Source organism: Oncorhynchus masou, unplaced genomic scaffold (assembly GCF_036934945.1).
Source record: "Oncorhynchus masou masou isolate Uvic2021 unplaced genomic scaffold, UVic_Omas_1.1 unplaced_scaffold_540, whole genome shotgun sequence".
NCBI classification, from domain to species: Eukaryota; Metazoa; Chordata; class Actinopteri; order Salmoniformes; family Salmonidae; genus Oncorhynchus; species Oncorhynchus masou.
Window position 1 is genome coordinate 256,446 of NW_027011812.1, and position 19,731 is coordinate 276,176.

General features: G+C 53.9%; 1 protein-coding gene across 1 annotated transcript in view; it reads left to right on the forward strand.

The window, feature by feature from the left end:
* The window catches only part of LOC135535983 (anoctamin-1-like), a 153,389-nt gene that overhangs the window by 59,586 nt on the left and 74,072 nt on the right, over window positions 1-19,731 (forward strand). Inside the window, exons 13-14 of the mRNA XM_064962385.1 lie at window positions 1,663-1,823; window positions 2,624-2,706. Of these exons, the coding sequence (XP_064818457.1) occupies window positions 1,663-1,823; window positions 2,624-2,706 (244 nt within the window). The remainder of the gene's footprint in view (window positions 1-1,662; window positions 1,824-2,623; window positions 2,707-19,731) is intronic.

The window sequence follows — 19,731 nt, forward strand, 5'->3', positions numbered from 1 at the left end:
TAGTCATTTAAAGAGAGGCCCGTTAGCGGAGGCCCATCAAAGGTCTCTCTTTAAATGACCATAGGGGCCGCTAACGGGCCTCTCTTTAAATGACTATAGCGGCCCCTATGGTCATTTAAAGAGAGACCGTTGATGGTTCTATAGTCATTTTAAAGAGAGACCGTTGATGGTTCTATAGTCATTTTAAAGAGAGACCGTTGATGGTTCTATAGTCATTTAAAGAGAGACCGTTGATGGTTCTGTCGTTCCTGTGTTCTTTTGCCCATCTTTATTTTATTGGCCAGTCTGATATTTGGCTCTTTTCTGTGCAACTCTGCCTAGGAGGCCAGCATTCCGGAGTTGCCTCTTCACTTTTGACGTTGAGACTGGTGTTTTGCATTTACTATTTAAGGAAGCTGCCTGTTGAGGACCTGAGGCATCTGTTTCTCAAACTAGACACTCTAATGTACTTGTCCTCTTGTCCAGTTGTGCACCGGGGCCTCCCACTCCTCTTTCTATTCTGGTTAGGGCCAGTTTGCGCTGTTCTGTGACGGGAGTAGTACACAGCATTGTACAAGATCTTCAGTTTCTTGGAAATTTCTCACATGGAATAGCCTTTAATTTCTCAGAACAAGAATAGACTGACGAGTTTCAGAAGAAAGTTCTTTGTTTCTGACCATTTTGAGCCTGTAATTGAATCCACAAATGCTGATGCTCCAGATACTCAACTAGTCCAAAGAAGCCCAGTTTTATTGCTTCTTTAATCAGAACAACAGTTTTCAGCTGTGCTAACATAATTGCAAAAGGGTTTTCTAATGATCAATTAGCCTTTTCAAATGATACACTTGGATTAGCTAACACAACGTGCCATTGGAATACAGGAGTGGTGGTTGCTGATAATGGGTCCCTGTAGATATTCCATATATCTACATAGGCATATATTTTGCTTTGTCTGTACTCTCTGTACGCCTATGTAGATATTCCATAAAAAATCAGCCGTTTCCAGCTACAATAGTAATTTACTATATTAACAATGTCCACACTGTATTTCTGATCAATTTGATGTTAATGGACAAAAAAATGTGCTTTTCTTTCAAAAACAAGGACATTTCTAAGTGACCCCAAACATTTGAACGGTAGTGTAGAGATCAGAACCATTGTAGAAACATAATACATAGATATCATTATCAAGTTCTCTATTTCCTTTAGATACCGTCCAATACTTCCACAGTGTACAGCAAATAAGGGTGTTATTGTCCCCATAAAAGGTGACTGATGGGTGTTTGTCAGGCAGAATTATAATGCCTGTTCTCGCGTGCACAGTTTGAAGACTGGTGTGATTTATACCAGGAAGCATGGGTATGTTTGGCGCGCACCAAGTTTAGAAGTATCAATATGTTTGTGGGTTAGCAGTCTGTACAGAAATGGTGCATGCAGATATTTAGTGTTCAATTTACTCAGTGGTTATAAATGAGGCCCCGGGTGTCTCTAGAACATTCCAAGTTGGGGTTGGACCCCTATTGGAGGCACAGGGGAACTGCAGTGGAGTCCCCACATACAAAATGTACCTTTTTTTGTTGCGAAAGAAAAATGTGTGTGTGTGTGTGTGTAGCCTGGAGATGTGTGATAAGCAGCAGAACTTTACTATGGGTCCTCTGTGTGTGTGTGCGTGTGTGTGTGTAGCCTGGAGATGTGTGATAAGCAGCAGAACTTCACTATGTGTCCTCTGTGTGACGGAGTGTGTGACTACTGGCACCTGTCCACTGCCTGTGGCACCGCCCGCGCATCCCACCTGTTCGACAACCCTGCCACCGTCTTCTTCGCTATCTTCATGTCCCTCTGGGGTATGTATTAACGTTCTGTTACCCCTTACTACCCCTTACTACCCCCATCCTTATGTCCCTCTGGGGTATGTATTAACTTTCTGTTACCCCTTACTGCCCCTTACTACCCCCATGTTCATGTCCCTCTGGGGTATGTATTAACATTCCAATGTTTTATGACCCCATAGTACCGCCCCCTCCTGTCCATCAGTCTGAATGTCAGCCAGTCAGCTAGCTAGTCATCCCATTAGCCAGCCAGCCTGTCTGTCTGTCAGCCAGCCTGCCCATCAGCCAGCCAGCTTGTCAGCCAACCCGCCAGCCGTCCCGTCCCGCCCGGTCAGACAGCGAGCCGCCCCGTCGGCCGGCGAGCCTCCCCGTTGGCCGGCGAGCCTCCCCGTCGGCCGGCGAGCCGCCCCGTCGGCCAGCCCGTCAGCCAGCCCATCTGTGGGTGGCCAGGTCTGCGTATTATTAGACACAGTAGGACCTCTGGGGGTGTAATCAGAGTGTAACCCCTCGCTGCTCTGCTACCACTGTCTCAGGTTTCCTCTGCTAGAGTTGGTGGACCCATATTCACATGTCTGTGATCATGTCGGCGGCAGGGTAGCCTAGTGGTTAGAGCGTTGGACTAGTAACCGGAAGGTTGCGAGTTCAAACCCCCAAGCTGAAATCTGTCGTTCTGCCCCTGAACAGGCAGTTAGCCCACTGTTCCCAGGCCGTCATTGAAAATAAGAATTTGTTCTTAACTGGTTAAATAAAGGTAAAATTAAATGTCTGTGTGTGTCTGTGATCATGTCTAAGTCTGTGTGTGTCTGTGTGTGTAGTTGCGACGTTCCTGGAGCACTGGAAGCGTCGTCAGATCAGTTTGAACCACAGCTGGGACCTCACAGGACTAGAGGAAGAGGAGGTACACACCATTACATATCACACCCCACAGGACTAGAGGAGGAGGAGGTACACACCATTACATATCACAGCCTCACAGGACTAGAGGAAGAGGAGGTACACACCATTACATATCACAGCCTCACAGGACTAGAGGAAGAGGAGGTACACACCATTACATATCACACCCCACAGCCTCACAGGACTAGAGGAAGAGGAGGTACACACCATTACATATCACACCCCACAGGACTAGAGGAAGAGGAGGTACACACCATTACATATCACACCCCACAGGACTAGAGGAAGAGGAGGTACACACCATTACATATCACACCCCACAGCCTCACAGGACTAGAGGAGGAGGAGGTACACACCATTACATATCACAGCCCACAGGACTAGAGGAAGAGGAGGTACACACCATTACATATCACAGCCTCACAGGACTAGAGGAAGAGGAGGTACACACCATTACATATCACACCCCACAGGACTAGAGGAAGAGGAGGTACACACCATTACATATCACACCCCAGAGCCTCACAGGACTAGAGGAAGAGGAGGTACACACCATTACATATCACAGCCTCACAGCCTCACAGGACTAGAGGAAGAGGTGGTACACACCATTACATATAACACCCCACAGCCTTACAGGACTAGAGGAAGAGGAGGTACACACCATTACATATCACACCCCACAGGACTAGAGGAAGAGGAGGTACATACCATTACATATCACAGCCTCACAGGACTAGAGGAAGAGGAGGTACACACCATTACATACCACAGCCTCACAGGACTAGAGGAAGAGGAGGTACACACCATTACATATCACACCCCACAGGACTAGAGGAGGAGGAGGTACACACCATTACATATCACAGCCTCACAGGACTAGAGGAAGAGGAGGTACACACCATTACATATCACAGCCTCACAGGACTAGAGGAAGAGGAGGTACACACCATTACATATCACACCCCACAGCCTCACAGGACTAGAGGAAGAGGAGGTACACACCATTACATATCACACCCCACAGGATGAGAGGAGGAGGAGGTACACACCATTACATATCACACCCCACAGGACTAGAGGAGGAGGAGGTACACACCATTACATATCACACCCCACAGGACTAGAGGAGGAGGAGGTACACACCATTACATATCACACCCCACAGGACAAGAGGAGGAGGAGGTACACACCATTACATATCACACCCCACAGCCTCACAGGACTAGAGGAGGAGGAGGTACACACCATTACATATCACACCCCACAGGACAAGAGGAGGAGGAGGTACACACCATTACATATCACACCCCACAGCCTCACAGGACTAGAGGAAGAGGAGGTACACACCATTACATATCACACCCCACAGGACTAGAGGAAGAGGAGGTACACACCATTACATATCACACCCCACAGGACTAGAGGAAGAGGAGGTACACACCATTACATATCACACCCCACAGGACTAGAGGAAGAGGAGGTACACACCATTACATATCACACCCCACAGGACTAGAGGAAGAGGAGGTACACACCATTACATATCACACCCCACAGCCTCACAGGACTAGAGGAGGAGGAGGTACACACCATTACATATCACAGCCCACAGGACTAGAGGAAGAGGAGGTACACACCATTACATATCACAGCCTCACAGGACTAGAGGAAGAGGAGGTACACACCATTACATATCACACCCCACAGGACTAGAGGAGGAGGAGGTACACACCATTACATATCACAGCCTCACAGGACTAGAGGAAGAGGAGGTACACACCATTACATATCACAGCCTCACAGGACTAGAGGAAGAGGAGGTACACACCATTACATATCACACCCCACAGCCTCACAGGACTAGAGGAAGAGGAGGTACACACCATTACATATCACACCCCACAGGACTAGAGGAAGAGGAGGTACACACCATTACATATCACACCCCACAGGACTAGAGGAGGAGGAGGTACACACCATTACATATCACAGCCTCACAGGACTAGAGGAAGAGGAGGTACACACCATTACATATCACAGCCTCACAGGACTAGAGGAAGAGGAGGTACACACCATTACATATCACACCCCACAGCCTCACAGGACTAGAGGAAGAGGAGGTACACACCATTACATATCACACCCCACAGGACTACTAGAGGAAGAGGAGGTACACACCATTACATATCACACCCCACAGGACTAGAGGAAGAGGAGGTACACACCATTACATATCACAGCCTCACAGGACTAGAGGAGGAGGAGGTACACACCATTACATATCACAGCCCACAGGACTAGAGGAAGAGGAGGTACACACCATTACATATCACAGCCTCACAGGACTAGAGGAAGAGGAGGTACACACCATTACATATCACACCCCACAGGACTAGAGGAGGAGGAGGTACACACCATTACATATCACAGCCTCACAGGACTAGAGGAAGAGGAGGTACACACCATTACATATCACAGCCTCACAGGACTAGAGGAAGAGGAGGTACACACCATTACATATCACACCCCACAGGACTAGAGGAGGAGGAGGTACACACCATTACATATCACACCCCACAGGACTAGAGGAAGAGGAGGTACACACCATTACATATCACACCCCACAGGACTAGAGGAAGAGGAGGTACACACCATTACATATCACACCCCACAGCCTCACAGGACTAGAGGAGGAGGAGGTACACACCATTACATATCACAGCCCACAGGACTAGAGGAAGAGGAGGTACACACCATTACATATCACAGCCTCACAGGACTAGAGGAAGAGGAGGTACACACCATTACATATCACACCCCACAGGACTAGAGGAAGAGGAGGTACACACCATTACATATCACACCCCAGAGCCTCACAGGACTAGAGGAAGAGGAGGTACACACCATTACATATCACAGCCTCACAGCCTCACAGGACTAGAGGAAGAGGTGGTACACACCATTACATATAACACCCCACAGCCTTACAGGACTAGAGGAAGAGGAGGTACACACCATTACATATCACACCCCACAGGACTAGAGGAAGAGGAGGTACACACCATTACATATCACACCCCACAGGACTAGAGGAGGAGGAGGTACACACCATTACATATCACACCCCACAGGATGAGAGGAGGAGGAGGTACACACCATTACATATCACACCCCACAGGACTAGAGGAGGAGGAGGTACACACCATTACATATCACACCCCACAGGACTAGAGGAGGAGGAGGTACACACCATTACATATCACACCCCACAGGACAAGAGGAGGAGGAGGTACACACCATTACATATCACACCCCACAGCCTCACAGGACTAGAGGAGGAGGAGGTACACACCATTACATATCACACCCCACAGGACAAGAGGAGGAGGAGGTACACACCATTACATATCACACCCCACAGCCTCACAGGACTAGAGGAAGAGGAGGTACACACCATTACATATCACACCCCACAGGACTAGAGGAAGAGGAGGTACACACCATTACATATCACACCCCACAGGACTAGAGGAAGAGGAGGTACACACCATTACATATCACACCCCACAGCCTCACAGGACTAGAGGAAGAGGAGGTACACACCATTACATATCACAGCCTCACAGGACTAGAGGAAGAGGAGGTACACACCATTACATATCACAGCCTCACAGGACTAGAGGAAGAGGAGGTACACACCATTACATATCACACCCCACAGCCTCACAGGACTAGAGGAAGAGGAGGTACACACCATTACATATCACACCCCACAGGACTAGAGGAAGAGGAGGTAGACACCATTACATATCACACCCCACAGGACTAGAGGAGGAGGAGGTACACACCATTACATATCACACCCCACAGGACTAGAGGAGGAGGAGGTACACACCATTACATATCACACCCCACACCCCACAGGACTAGAGGAAGAGGAGGTACACACCATTACATATCACACCCCACACCCCACAGGACTAGAGGAAGAGGAGGTACACACCATTACATATCACACCCCACAGCCCCACAGGACTAGAGGAAGAGGAGGTACACACCATTACATTTCACAGCCCACAGGACTAGAGGAAGAGGAGGTACACACCATTACATATCACACCCCACACCCCACAGGACTAGAGGAAGAGGAGGTACACACCATTACATATCACACCCCACACCCCACAGGACTAGAGGAAGAGGAGGTACACACCATTACATATCACACCCCACAGCCCCACAGGACTAGAGGAAGAGGAGGTACACACCATTACATTTCACAGCCCACAGGACTAGAGGAAGAGGAGGTACACACCATTACATATCACACCCCACAGGACTAGAGGAGGAGGAGGTACACACCATTACATATCACACCCCACAGGACTAGAGGAAGAGGAGGTACACACCATTACATATCACACCCCACAGGACTAGAGGAGGAGGAGGTACACACCATTACATATCACACCCCACAGCCTCACAGGACTAGAGAAAGAGGAGGTACACACCATTACACATCACAGCCTCACAGCCTCACAGGACTAGAGGAGGAGGAGGTACACACCATTACATATCACACCCCACAGGACTAGAGGAAGAGGAGGTACACACCATTACATATCACACCCCACAGCCTCACAGGACTAGAGGAAGAGGAGGTACACACCATTACATATCACACCCCACAGGACTAGAGGAAGAGGAGGTACACACCATTACATATCACACCCCACAGCCTCACAGGACTAGAGGAAGAGGAGGTACACACCATTACATATCACACCCCACAGGACTAGAGGAAGAGGAGGTACACACCATTACATATCACACCCCACAGGACTAGAGGAGAAGGAGGTCCATACCATTACATATCACACCCCACAGGACTAGAGGAAGAGGAGGTGCACACCATTACATATCACACCCCACAGGACTAGAGGAGAAGGAGGTCCATACCATTACATATCACACCCCACAGGACTAGAGGAAGAGGAGGTACACACCATTACATATCACACCCCACAGGACTAGAGGAGGAGGAGGTACACACCATCACATATCACACCCCACAGCCTCACAGGACTAGAGGAAGAGGAGGTACACACCATTACATATCACAGCCTCACAGCCTCACAGGACTAGAGGAGGAGGAGGTACACACCATTACATATCACACCCCACAGGACTAGAGGAAGAGGAGGTACACACCATTACATATCACACCCCACAGCCTCACAGGACTAGAGGAAGAGGAGGTACACACCATTACATATCACACCCCACAGGACTAGAGGAAGAGGAGGTACACACCATTACATATCACACCCCACAGCCTCACAGGACTAGAGGAAGAGGAGGTACACACCATTACATATCACACCCCACAGGACTAGAGGAAGAGGAGGTACACACCATTACATATCACACCCCACAGGACTAGAGGAGAAGGAGGTCCATACCATTACATATCACACCCCACAGGACTAGAGGAAGAGGAGGTGCACACCATTACATATCACACCCCACAGGACTAGAGGAGAAGGAGGTCCATACCATTACATATCACACCCCACAGGACTAGAGGAAGAGGAGGTACACACCATTACATATCACACCCCACAGGACTAGAGGAGAAGGAGGTCCATACCATTACATATCACACCCCACAGCCTCACAGGACGAGAGGAAGAGGAGGTACACACCATTACATATCACACCCCACAGCCTCACAGGACTAGAGGAGGAGGAGGTACACACCATTACATATCACACCCCACAGGACTAGAGGAAGAGGAGGTACACACCATTACATATCACACCCCACAGGACTAGAGGAGGAGGAGGTACACACCATTACATATCACACCCCACAGGACTAGAGGAAGAGGAGGTACACACCATTACATATCACACCCCACAGCCTCACAGGACTAGAGGAAGAGGAGGTACACACCATTACATATCACAGCCTCACAGGACTAGAGGAAGAGGAGGTACACACCATTACATATCACACCCCACAGGACTAGAGGAAGAGGAGGTACACACCATTACATATCACAGCCTCACAGCCTCACAGGACGAGAGGAAGAGGAGGTACACACCATTACATATCACACCCCACAGCCTCACAGGACGAGAGGAAGAGGAGGTACACACCATTACATATCACACCCCACAGGACGAGAGGAAGAGGAGGTACACACCATTACATATCACACCCCACAGCCTCACAGGACTAGAGGAAGAGGAGGTACACACCATTACATATCACACCCCACAGGACTAGAGGAAGAGGAGGTAGACACCATTACATATCACAGCCCACAGGACTAGAGGAAGAGGAGGTACACACCATTACATATCACACCCCACAGGACTAGAGGAGGAGGAGGTCCATACCATTACATATCACAGCCCACAGGACTAGAGAGAGAGGAGGTACACACCATTACATATCACACCCCACAGCCTCACAGGACGAGAGGAGGAGGAGGTACACACCATTACATATCACACCCCACAGGACTAGAGGAGGAGGAGGTACACACCATTACATATCACACCCCACAGCCTCACAGGACTAGAGGAGGAGGAGGTACACACCATTACATATCACACCCCACAGGACTAGAGGAAGAGGAGGTACACACCATTACATATCACACCCCACAGGACTAGAGGAGGAGGAGGTACACACCATTACATATCACACCCCACAGCCTCACAGGACTAGAGGAAGAGGAGGTACACACCATTACATATCACACCCCACAGGACTAGAGGAGGAGGAGGTACACACCATTACATATCACACCCCACAGGACTAGAGGAGGAGGAGGTACACACCATCACATATCACACCCCACAGCCTCACAGGACTAGAGGAAGAGGAGGTACACACCATTACATATCACAGCCTCACAGCCTCACAGGACTAGAGGAGGAGGAGGTACACACCATTACATATCACACCCCACAGGACTAGAGGAAGAGGAGGTACACACCATTACATATCACACCCCACAGCCTCACAGGACTAGAGGAAGAGGAGGTACACACCATTACATATCACACCCCACAGGACTAGAGGAAGAGGAGGTACACACCATTACATATCACACCCCACAGCCTCACAGGACTAGAGGAAGAGGAGGTACACACCATTACATATCACACCCCACAGGACTAGAGGAAGAGGAGGTACACACCATTACATATCACACCCCACAGGACTAGAGGAGAAGGAGGTCCATACCATTACATATCACACCCCACAGGACTAGAGGAAGAGGAGGTGCACACCATTACATATCACACCCCACAGGACTAGAGGAGAAGGAGGTCCATACCATTACATATCACACCCCACAGGACTAGAGGAAGAGGAGGTACACACCATTACATATCACACCCCACAGGACTAGAGGAGAAGGAGGTCCATACCATTACATATCACACCCCACAGCCTCACAGGACGAGAGGAAGAGGAGGTACACACCATTACATATCACACCCCACAGCCTCACAGGACTAGAGGAGGAGGAGGTACACACCATTACATATCACACCCCACAGGACTAGAGGAAGAGGAGGTACACACCATTACATATCACACCCCACAGGACTAGAGGAGGAGGAGGTACACACCATTACATATCACACCCCACAGGACTAGAGGAAGAGGAGGTACACACCATTACATATCACACCCCACAGCCTCACAGGACTAGAGGAAGAGGAGGTACACACCATTACATATCACAGCCTCACAGGACTAGAGGAAGAGGAGGTACACACCATTACATATCACACCCCACAGGACTAGAGGAAGAGGAGGTACACACCATTACATATCACAGCCTCACAGCCTCACAGGACGAGAGGAAGAGGAGGTACACACCATTACATATCACACCCCACAGCCTCACAGGACGAGAGGAAGAGGAGGTACACACCATTACATATCACACCCCACAGGACGAGAGGAAGAGGAGGTACACACCATTACATATCACACCCCACAGCCTCACAGGACTAGAGGAAGAGGAGGTACACACCATTACATATCACACCCCACAGGACTAGAGGAAGAGGAGGTAGACACCATTACATATCACAGCCCACAGGACTAGAGGAAGAGGAGGTACACACCATTACATATCACACCCCACAGGACTAGAGGAGGAGGAGGTCCATACCATTACATATCACAGCCCACAGGACTAGAGAGAGAGGAGGTACACACCATTACATATCACACCCCACAGCCTCACAGGACGAGAGGAGGAGGAGGTACACACCATTACATATCACACCCCACAGGACTAGAGGAGGAGGAGGTACACACCATTACATATCACACCCCACAGCCTCACAGGACTAGAGGAGGAGGAGGTACACACCATTACATATCACACCCCACAGGACTAGAGGAAGAGGAGGTACACACCATTACATATCACACCCCACAGGACTAGAGGAGGAGGAGGTACACACCATTACATATCACACCCCACAGCCTCACAGGACTAGAGGAAGAGGAGGTACACACCATTACATATCACACCCCACAGGACTAGAGGAGGAGGAGGTACACACCATTACATATCACAGCCTCACAGGACTAGAGGAAGAGGAGGTACACACCATTACATATCACACCCCAGAGCCTTACAGGACTAGAGGAAGAGGAGGTACACACCATTACATATCACACCCCACAGGACTAGAGGAAGAGGTGGTACACACCATTACATATCACACCCCAGAGCCTTACAGGACTAGAGGAAGAGGAGGTACACACCATTACATATCACACCCCACAGGACTAGAGGAAGAGGTGGTACACACCATTACATATCACAGCCCACAGGACTAGAGGAAGAGGAGGTACACACCATTACATATCACACCCCAGAGCCTTACAGGACTAGAGGAAGAGGAGGTACACACCATTACATATCACACCCCACAGGACTAGAGGAAGAGGAGGTACACACCATTACATATCACACCCCAGAGCCTTACAGGACTAGAGGAAGAGGAGGTACACACCATTACATATCACACCCCACAGGACTAGAGGAAGAGGAGGTACACACCATTACATATCACACCCCACAGCCTCACTCCCCATCCCACCACACCCCATCCCACCACACCCCATCCCACCACACCCCATCCCAACACATCCCACCACACCTCATCCCAACACACCACACCCCATCCCACCACACCCCATCCCAACACATCCCACCACACCTCATCCCAACACATCCCACCACACCTCATCCCAACACATCCCACCACACCTCATCCCAACACACCACACCCCATCCCACCACACCTCATCCCAACACACCCCATCCCAACACACCCCATCCCAACACACCCCATCCCAACACACCCCATCCCAACACACCCCATCCCACCACACCCCATCCCACCACACCCCATCCCACCACACCCCATCCCATCACACCCCATCCCACCACACCCCATCCCATCACACCCCATCCCATCACACCCCATCCCATCACACCCCATCCCACCTCACCCCATCCCACCACACCCCATCCCAACACATCCCACCACACCTCATCCCAACACACCTCATCCCACCACACCCCATCCCAACACACCCCATCCCAACACACCCCATCCCAACACACCCCATCCCAACACACCCCATCCCAACACACCCCATCCCAACACACCCCATCCCAACACACCCCATCCCAACACATCCCTCCACACCCCATCCCTCCACACCCCATCCCACCACACCCCACCCAAACACACCCCACCCCAACACACCTCATCCCAACACACCACACCACACCCCATCCCACCACATCCCACCACACCTCATCCCACCACACCTCATCCCACCACACCTCATCCCACCACACCTCATCCCAACACACCCCATCCCACCACACCTCATCCCACCACACCTCATCCCACCACACCCCATCCCACCACACCCCATCCCACCACACCCCATCCCAACACATCCCATCCCACCACACCCCATCCCAACACATCCCACCACACCTCATCCCACCACACCTCATCCCACCACACCCCATCCCACCACACCTCATCCCACCACACCTCATCCCACCACACCCCATCCCACCACACCCCATCCCAACACATCCCAACATACCTCATCCCACCATACCTCATCCCACCATACCTCATCCCACCATACCTCATCCCATCACACCTCATCCCACCACACCTCATCCCACCACACCTCATCCCACCACACCTCATCCAACCACACCTCATCCCACCACACCCCATCCCACCTCATCCCACCACACCCCATCCCAACAAATCCCATCCCATCCCACCACACCCCATCCCACCTCATCCCACCACACCCCATCCCACCACACCACACCCGATCCCACCTCATCCCACCACACCCCATCTCACCTCATCCCACCACACCCCATCCCAAAACATCCCATCCCACCACACCCCATCCCAACACACCCCATCCCACCACATCACATCCCATCACACCCCATCCCACCACATCACATCCCATCCCATCCCATCCCACCACACCCCATCCCAACACATCCCAACACACCCCATCCCACCACACCTCATCCCACCACACCCCATCCCACCACACCCCATCCCACCACACCTCATCCCACCACACCCCATCCCACCACACCCCATCCCAACACATCCCAACACACCTCATCCCACCACACCCCATCCCAACACACCCCATCCCAACACACCCCATCCCAACACACCCCATCCCAACACACCCCATCCCAACACACCCCATCCCAACACACCCCATCCCAACACACCCCATCCCAACACACCCCATCCCAACACACCCCATCCCAACACACCCCATCCCAACACACCCCATCCCAACACATCCCTCCACACCCCATCCCTCCACACCCCATCCCACCACACCCCATCCCACCACACCCCACCCAAACACACCCCACCCCAACACACCTCATCCCAACACACCACACCACACCCCATCCCACCACATCCCACCACACCTCATCCCACCACACCTCATCCCACCACACCTCATCCCACCACACCCCATCCCACCACACCTCATCCCACCACACCTCATCCCACCACACCTCATCCCACCACACCCCATCCCACCACACCTCATCCCACCACACCCCATCCCAACACATCCCATCCCACCACACCCCATCCCAACACATCCCACCACACCTCATCCCACCACACCTCATCCCACCACACCTCATCCCACCACACCTCATCCCACCACACCTCATCCCACCACACCCCATCCCACCACACCCCATCCCAACACATCCCAACATACCTCATCCCACCATACCTCATCCCACCATACCTCATCCCATCACACCTCATCCCACCACACCTCATCCCACCACACCTCATCCCACCACACCTCATCCAACCACACCTCATCCCACCACACCCCATCCCACCTCATCCCACCACACCCCATCCCAACAAATCCCATCCCATCCCACCACACCCCATCCCACCTCATCCCACCACACCCCATCCCACCACACCACAACCGATCCCACCTCATCCCACCACACCCCATCTCACCTCATCCCACCACACCCCATCCCAAAACATCCCATCCCACCACACCCCATCCCAACACACCCCATCCCACCACATCACATCCCATCACACCCCATCCCACCACATCACATCCCATCCCATCCCATCCCACCACACCCCATCCCATCACATCCCAACACACCCCATCCCACCACACCTCATCCCACCACACCCCATCCCACCACACCTCATCCCACCACACCTCATCCCACCACACCCCATCCCACCACACCCCATCCCAACACATCCCAACATACCTCATCCCACCATACCTCATCCCACCATACCTCATCCCACCATACCTCATCCCATCACACCTCATCCCACCACACCTCATCCCACCACACCTCATCCCACCACACCTCATCCAACCACACCTCATCCCACCACACCCCATCCCACCTCATCCCACCACACCCCATCCCAACAAATCCCATCCCATCCCACCACACCCCATCCCACCTCATCCCACCACACCCCATCCCACCACACCACACCCGATCCCACCTCATCCCACCACACCCCATCTCACCTCATCCCACCACACCCCATCCCAAAACATCCCATCCCACCACACCCCATCCCAATACACCCCATCCCACCACATCACATCCCATCACACCCCATCCCACCACATCACATCCCATCCCATCCCATCCCACCACACCCCATCCCATCACATCCCAACACACCCCATCCCACCACACCCCATCCCACCACACCTCATCCCACCACACCCCATCTCACCTCATCCCACCACATCCCATCCCACCACATCACATCCCACCACACCCCATCCCACCACATCACATCCCATCCCATCCCATCCCACCACACCCCATCCCATCACATCCCAACACACCCCATCCCACCACACCCCATCCCACCACACCTCATCCCACCACACCCCATCTCACCCCATCCCACCACATCCCATCCCAGCACACCTCATCCCACCACACCCCATCCCACCACACCCCATCCCACCACACCCCATCCCACCACACCCCATCCCACCACACCCCATCCCACCACACCTCATCCCACCACACCTCATCCCACCACACCCCATCCCACCACACCCCATCCCAACACATCCCAACATACCTCATCCCACCATACCTCATCCCACCATACCTCATCCCACCATACCTCATCCCATCACACCTCATCCCACCACACCTCATCCCACCACACCTCATCCCACCACACCTCATCCAACCACACCTCATCCCACCACACCCCATCCCACCTCATCCCACCACACCCCATCCCAACAAATCCCATCCCATCCCACCACACCCCATCCCACCTCATCCCACCACACCCCATCCCACCACACCACACCCGATCCCACCTCATCCCACCACACCCCATCTCACCTCATCCCACCACACCCCATCCCAAAACATCCCATCCCACCACACCCCATCCCAACACACCCCATCCCACCACATCACATCCCATCACACCCCATCCCACCACATCACATCCCATCCCATCCCATCCCACCACACCCCATCCCATCACATCCCAACACACCCCATCCCACCACACCCCATCCCACCACACCTCATCCCACCACACCCCATCTCACCTCATCCCACCACATCCCATCCCACCACATCACATCCCACCACACCCCATCCCACCACATCACATCCCATCCCATCCCATCCCACCACACCCCATCCCATCACATCCCAACACACCCCATCCCACCACACCCCATCCCACCACACCTCATCCCACCACACCCCATCTCACCCCATCCCACCACATCCCATCCCAGCACACCTCATCCCACCACACCCCATCCCACCACACCCCATCCCACCACACCCCATCCCACCACACCCCATCCCACCACACCCCATCCCAACACACCCCATCCCACCACACCTCATCCCACCACACCTCATCCCACCACACCTCATCTCACCTCATCCCACCACACCCCATCCCAACACATCCCATCCCATCCCACCACACCCCATCTCACCTCATCCCACCACATCCCATCCCACCACACCCCATCCCACCACACCCCATCCCACCACACCCCATCCCACCACACCCCATCCCACCACACCCCATCCCACCACACCCCATCCCACCACACCCCATCCCACCACACCTCATCCCACCACACCTCATCCCACCACACCTCATCCCACCACACCCCATCCCACCACACCCCATCCCACCACACCACATCACATCCCACCACATCACATCCCATCCCATCCCACCACACCCCATCCCATCACATCCCAACACACCCCATCCCACCACACCACACCTCATCCCACCACACCCCATCTCACCTCATCCCACCACACCTCATCCCACCACACCCCATCCCACCACACCCCATCCCACCACACCCCATCCCACCACACCCCATCCCACCACACCCCATCCCAACACACCTCATCCCACCACACCTCATCCCACCACACCTCATCCCACCACACCTCATCTCACCTCATCCCACCACACCCCATCCCAACACATCCCATCCCACCACACCTCATCCCACCACACCTCATCCCACCACACCTCATCCCACCACACCTCATCCCACCACACCTCATCCCACCACACCTCATCCCACCACACCCCATCCCACCACACCCCATCACATCACATCCCACCACATCACATCCCATCCCATCCCACCACACCCCATCCCACCACACCACACCTCATCCCACCACACCCCATCTCACCCTATCCCACCACATCCCATCCCACCACACCACACCTCATCCCACCACACCCCATCTCACCCCATCCCACCACATCCCATCCCAGCACACCTCATCCCACCACACCCCATCTCACCTCATCCCACCACACCCCATCCCACCACATCCCATCCCACCACATCCCATCCCAGCACACCTCATCCCACCACACCTCATCCCACCACACCCCATCCCACCACACCCCATCACATCCCATCACATCACATCCCACCACACCCCATCCCATCACATCCCAACACATCCCACCACACCACACCTCATCCCACCACACCCCATCTCACCCCATCCCACCACATCCCATCCCAGCACACCTCATCCCACCACACCCCATCCCATCACATCCCAACACACCCCATCCCACCACACCACACCTCATCCCACCACACCCCATCTCACCCCATCCCACCACATCCCATCCCAGCACACCTCATCCCACCACATCCCATCCCACCACACCTCATCCCACCACACCTCATCCCACCACACCCCATCCCAACACACCTCATCCCACCACACCCCATCTCACCTCATCCCACCACATCCCATCCCACCACATCCCATCCCACCACACCTCATCCCACCACACCCCATCCCACCACATCCCATCCCAGCACATCCCATCCCACCACACCCCATCCCACCACACCTCATCCCACCACACCCCATCTCACCCCATCCCACCACATCCCATCCCAGCACATCCCATCCCACCACACCCCATCCCACCACACCTCATCCCACCACACCCCATCTCACCTCATCCCACCACACCTCATCCCACCACACCTCATCTCACCTCATCCCACCACACCCCATCCCAACACATCCCATCCCACCACACCCCATCCCACCACACCTCAACCCACCACACCCCATCTCACCTCATCCCACCACATCCCATCCCACCACACCCCATCCCACCACACCTCATCCCACCACACCCCATCTCACCTCATCCCACCACACCCCATCCCACCACACCCCATCCCAACACACCTCATCCCACCACACCTCATCCCACCACACCCCATCCCACCACACCCCATCCCACCACACCCCATCCCACCACACCCCATCACATCCCATCACATCCCATCCCACCACACCCCATCCCATCACATCCCACCACACCCCATCCCACCACACCACACCTCATCCCACCACACCCCATCTCACCCCATCCCACCACACCCCATCCCAACACATCCCATCCCATCCCACCACACCCCATCCCATCACATCCCAACACACCCCATCCCACCACACCACACCTCATCCCACCACACCCCATCTCACCCCATCCCACCACATCCCATCCCAGCACACCCCATCCCACCACACCCCATCTCACCTCATCCCACCACATCCCATCCCACCACACCCCATCCCAGCACACCCCATCCCAGCACATCCCATCCCAGCACATCCCATCCCAGCACATCCCATCCCAGCACATCCCATCCCACCACATCCCATCCCAGCACACCCCATCCCACCACACCCCATCTCACCTCATCCCACCACATCCCATCCCACCCCATCCCACCCCACCCCATCTCACCTCATCCCACCACATCCCATCCCACCACACCTCATCCCACCACACCCCATCTCACCTCATCCCACCACACCCCATCCCACCACACCCCATCCCACCACACCCCATCCCACCACACCCCATCCCAACACACCTCATCCCACCACACCTCATCCCACCACACCTCATCTCACCTCATCCCAACACATCCCATCCCACCACACCTCATCCCACCACACCTCATCCCACCACACCTCATCCCACCACACCTCATCCCACCACACCTCATCCCACCACACCTCATCCCACCACACCTCATCCCACCACACCCCATCCCACCACACCCCATCCCACCACACCCCATCCCACCACACCCCATCACATCCCAACACACCCCATCCCACCACACCACACCTCATCCCACCTCATCCCAACACATCCCATCCCACCACACCTCATCCCACCACACCTCATCCCACCACACCTCATCCCACCACACCTCATCCCACCACACCCCAGCACATCCCATCCCACCACACCCCATCCCACCACACCTCATCCCACCACACCTCATCCCACCACACCCCATCCCACCACACCCCATCCCACCACACCCCATCACATCCCAACACACCCCATCCCACCACACCACACCTCATCCCACCACACCCCATCTCACCCCATCCCACCACACCCCATCCCACCACACCTCATCCCACCACACCCCATCTCACCTCATCCCACCACACCCCATCTCACCCCATCCCACCACATCCCATCCCAGCACATCCCATCCCACCACACCCCATCCCACCACACCCCATCCCACCACACCTCATCCCACCACACCCCATCTCACCTCATCCCACCACACCCCATCTCACCTCATCCCACCACATCCCATCCCACCACACCCCATCCCACCACATCCCATCCCACCACACCCCATCCCACCACACCCCATCCCACCACACCCCATCTCACCCCATCCCACCACACCTCATCCCATCACACCCCATCCCACCACATCCCATCCCACCACACCCCATCCCACCACACCTCATCCCACCACATC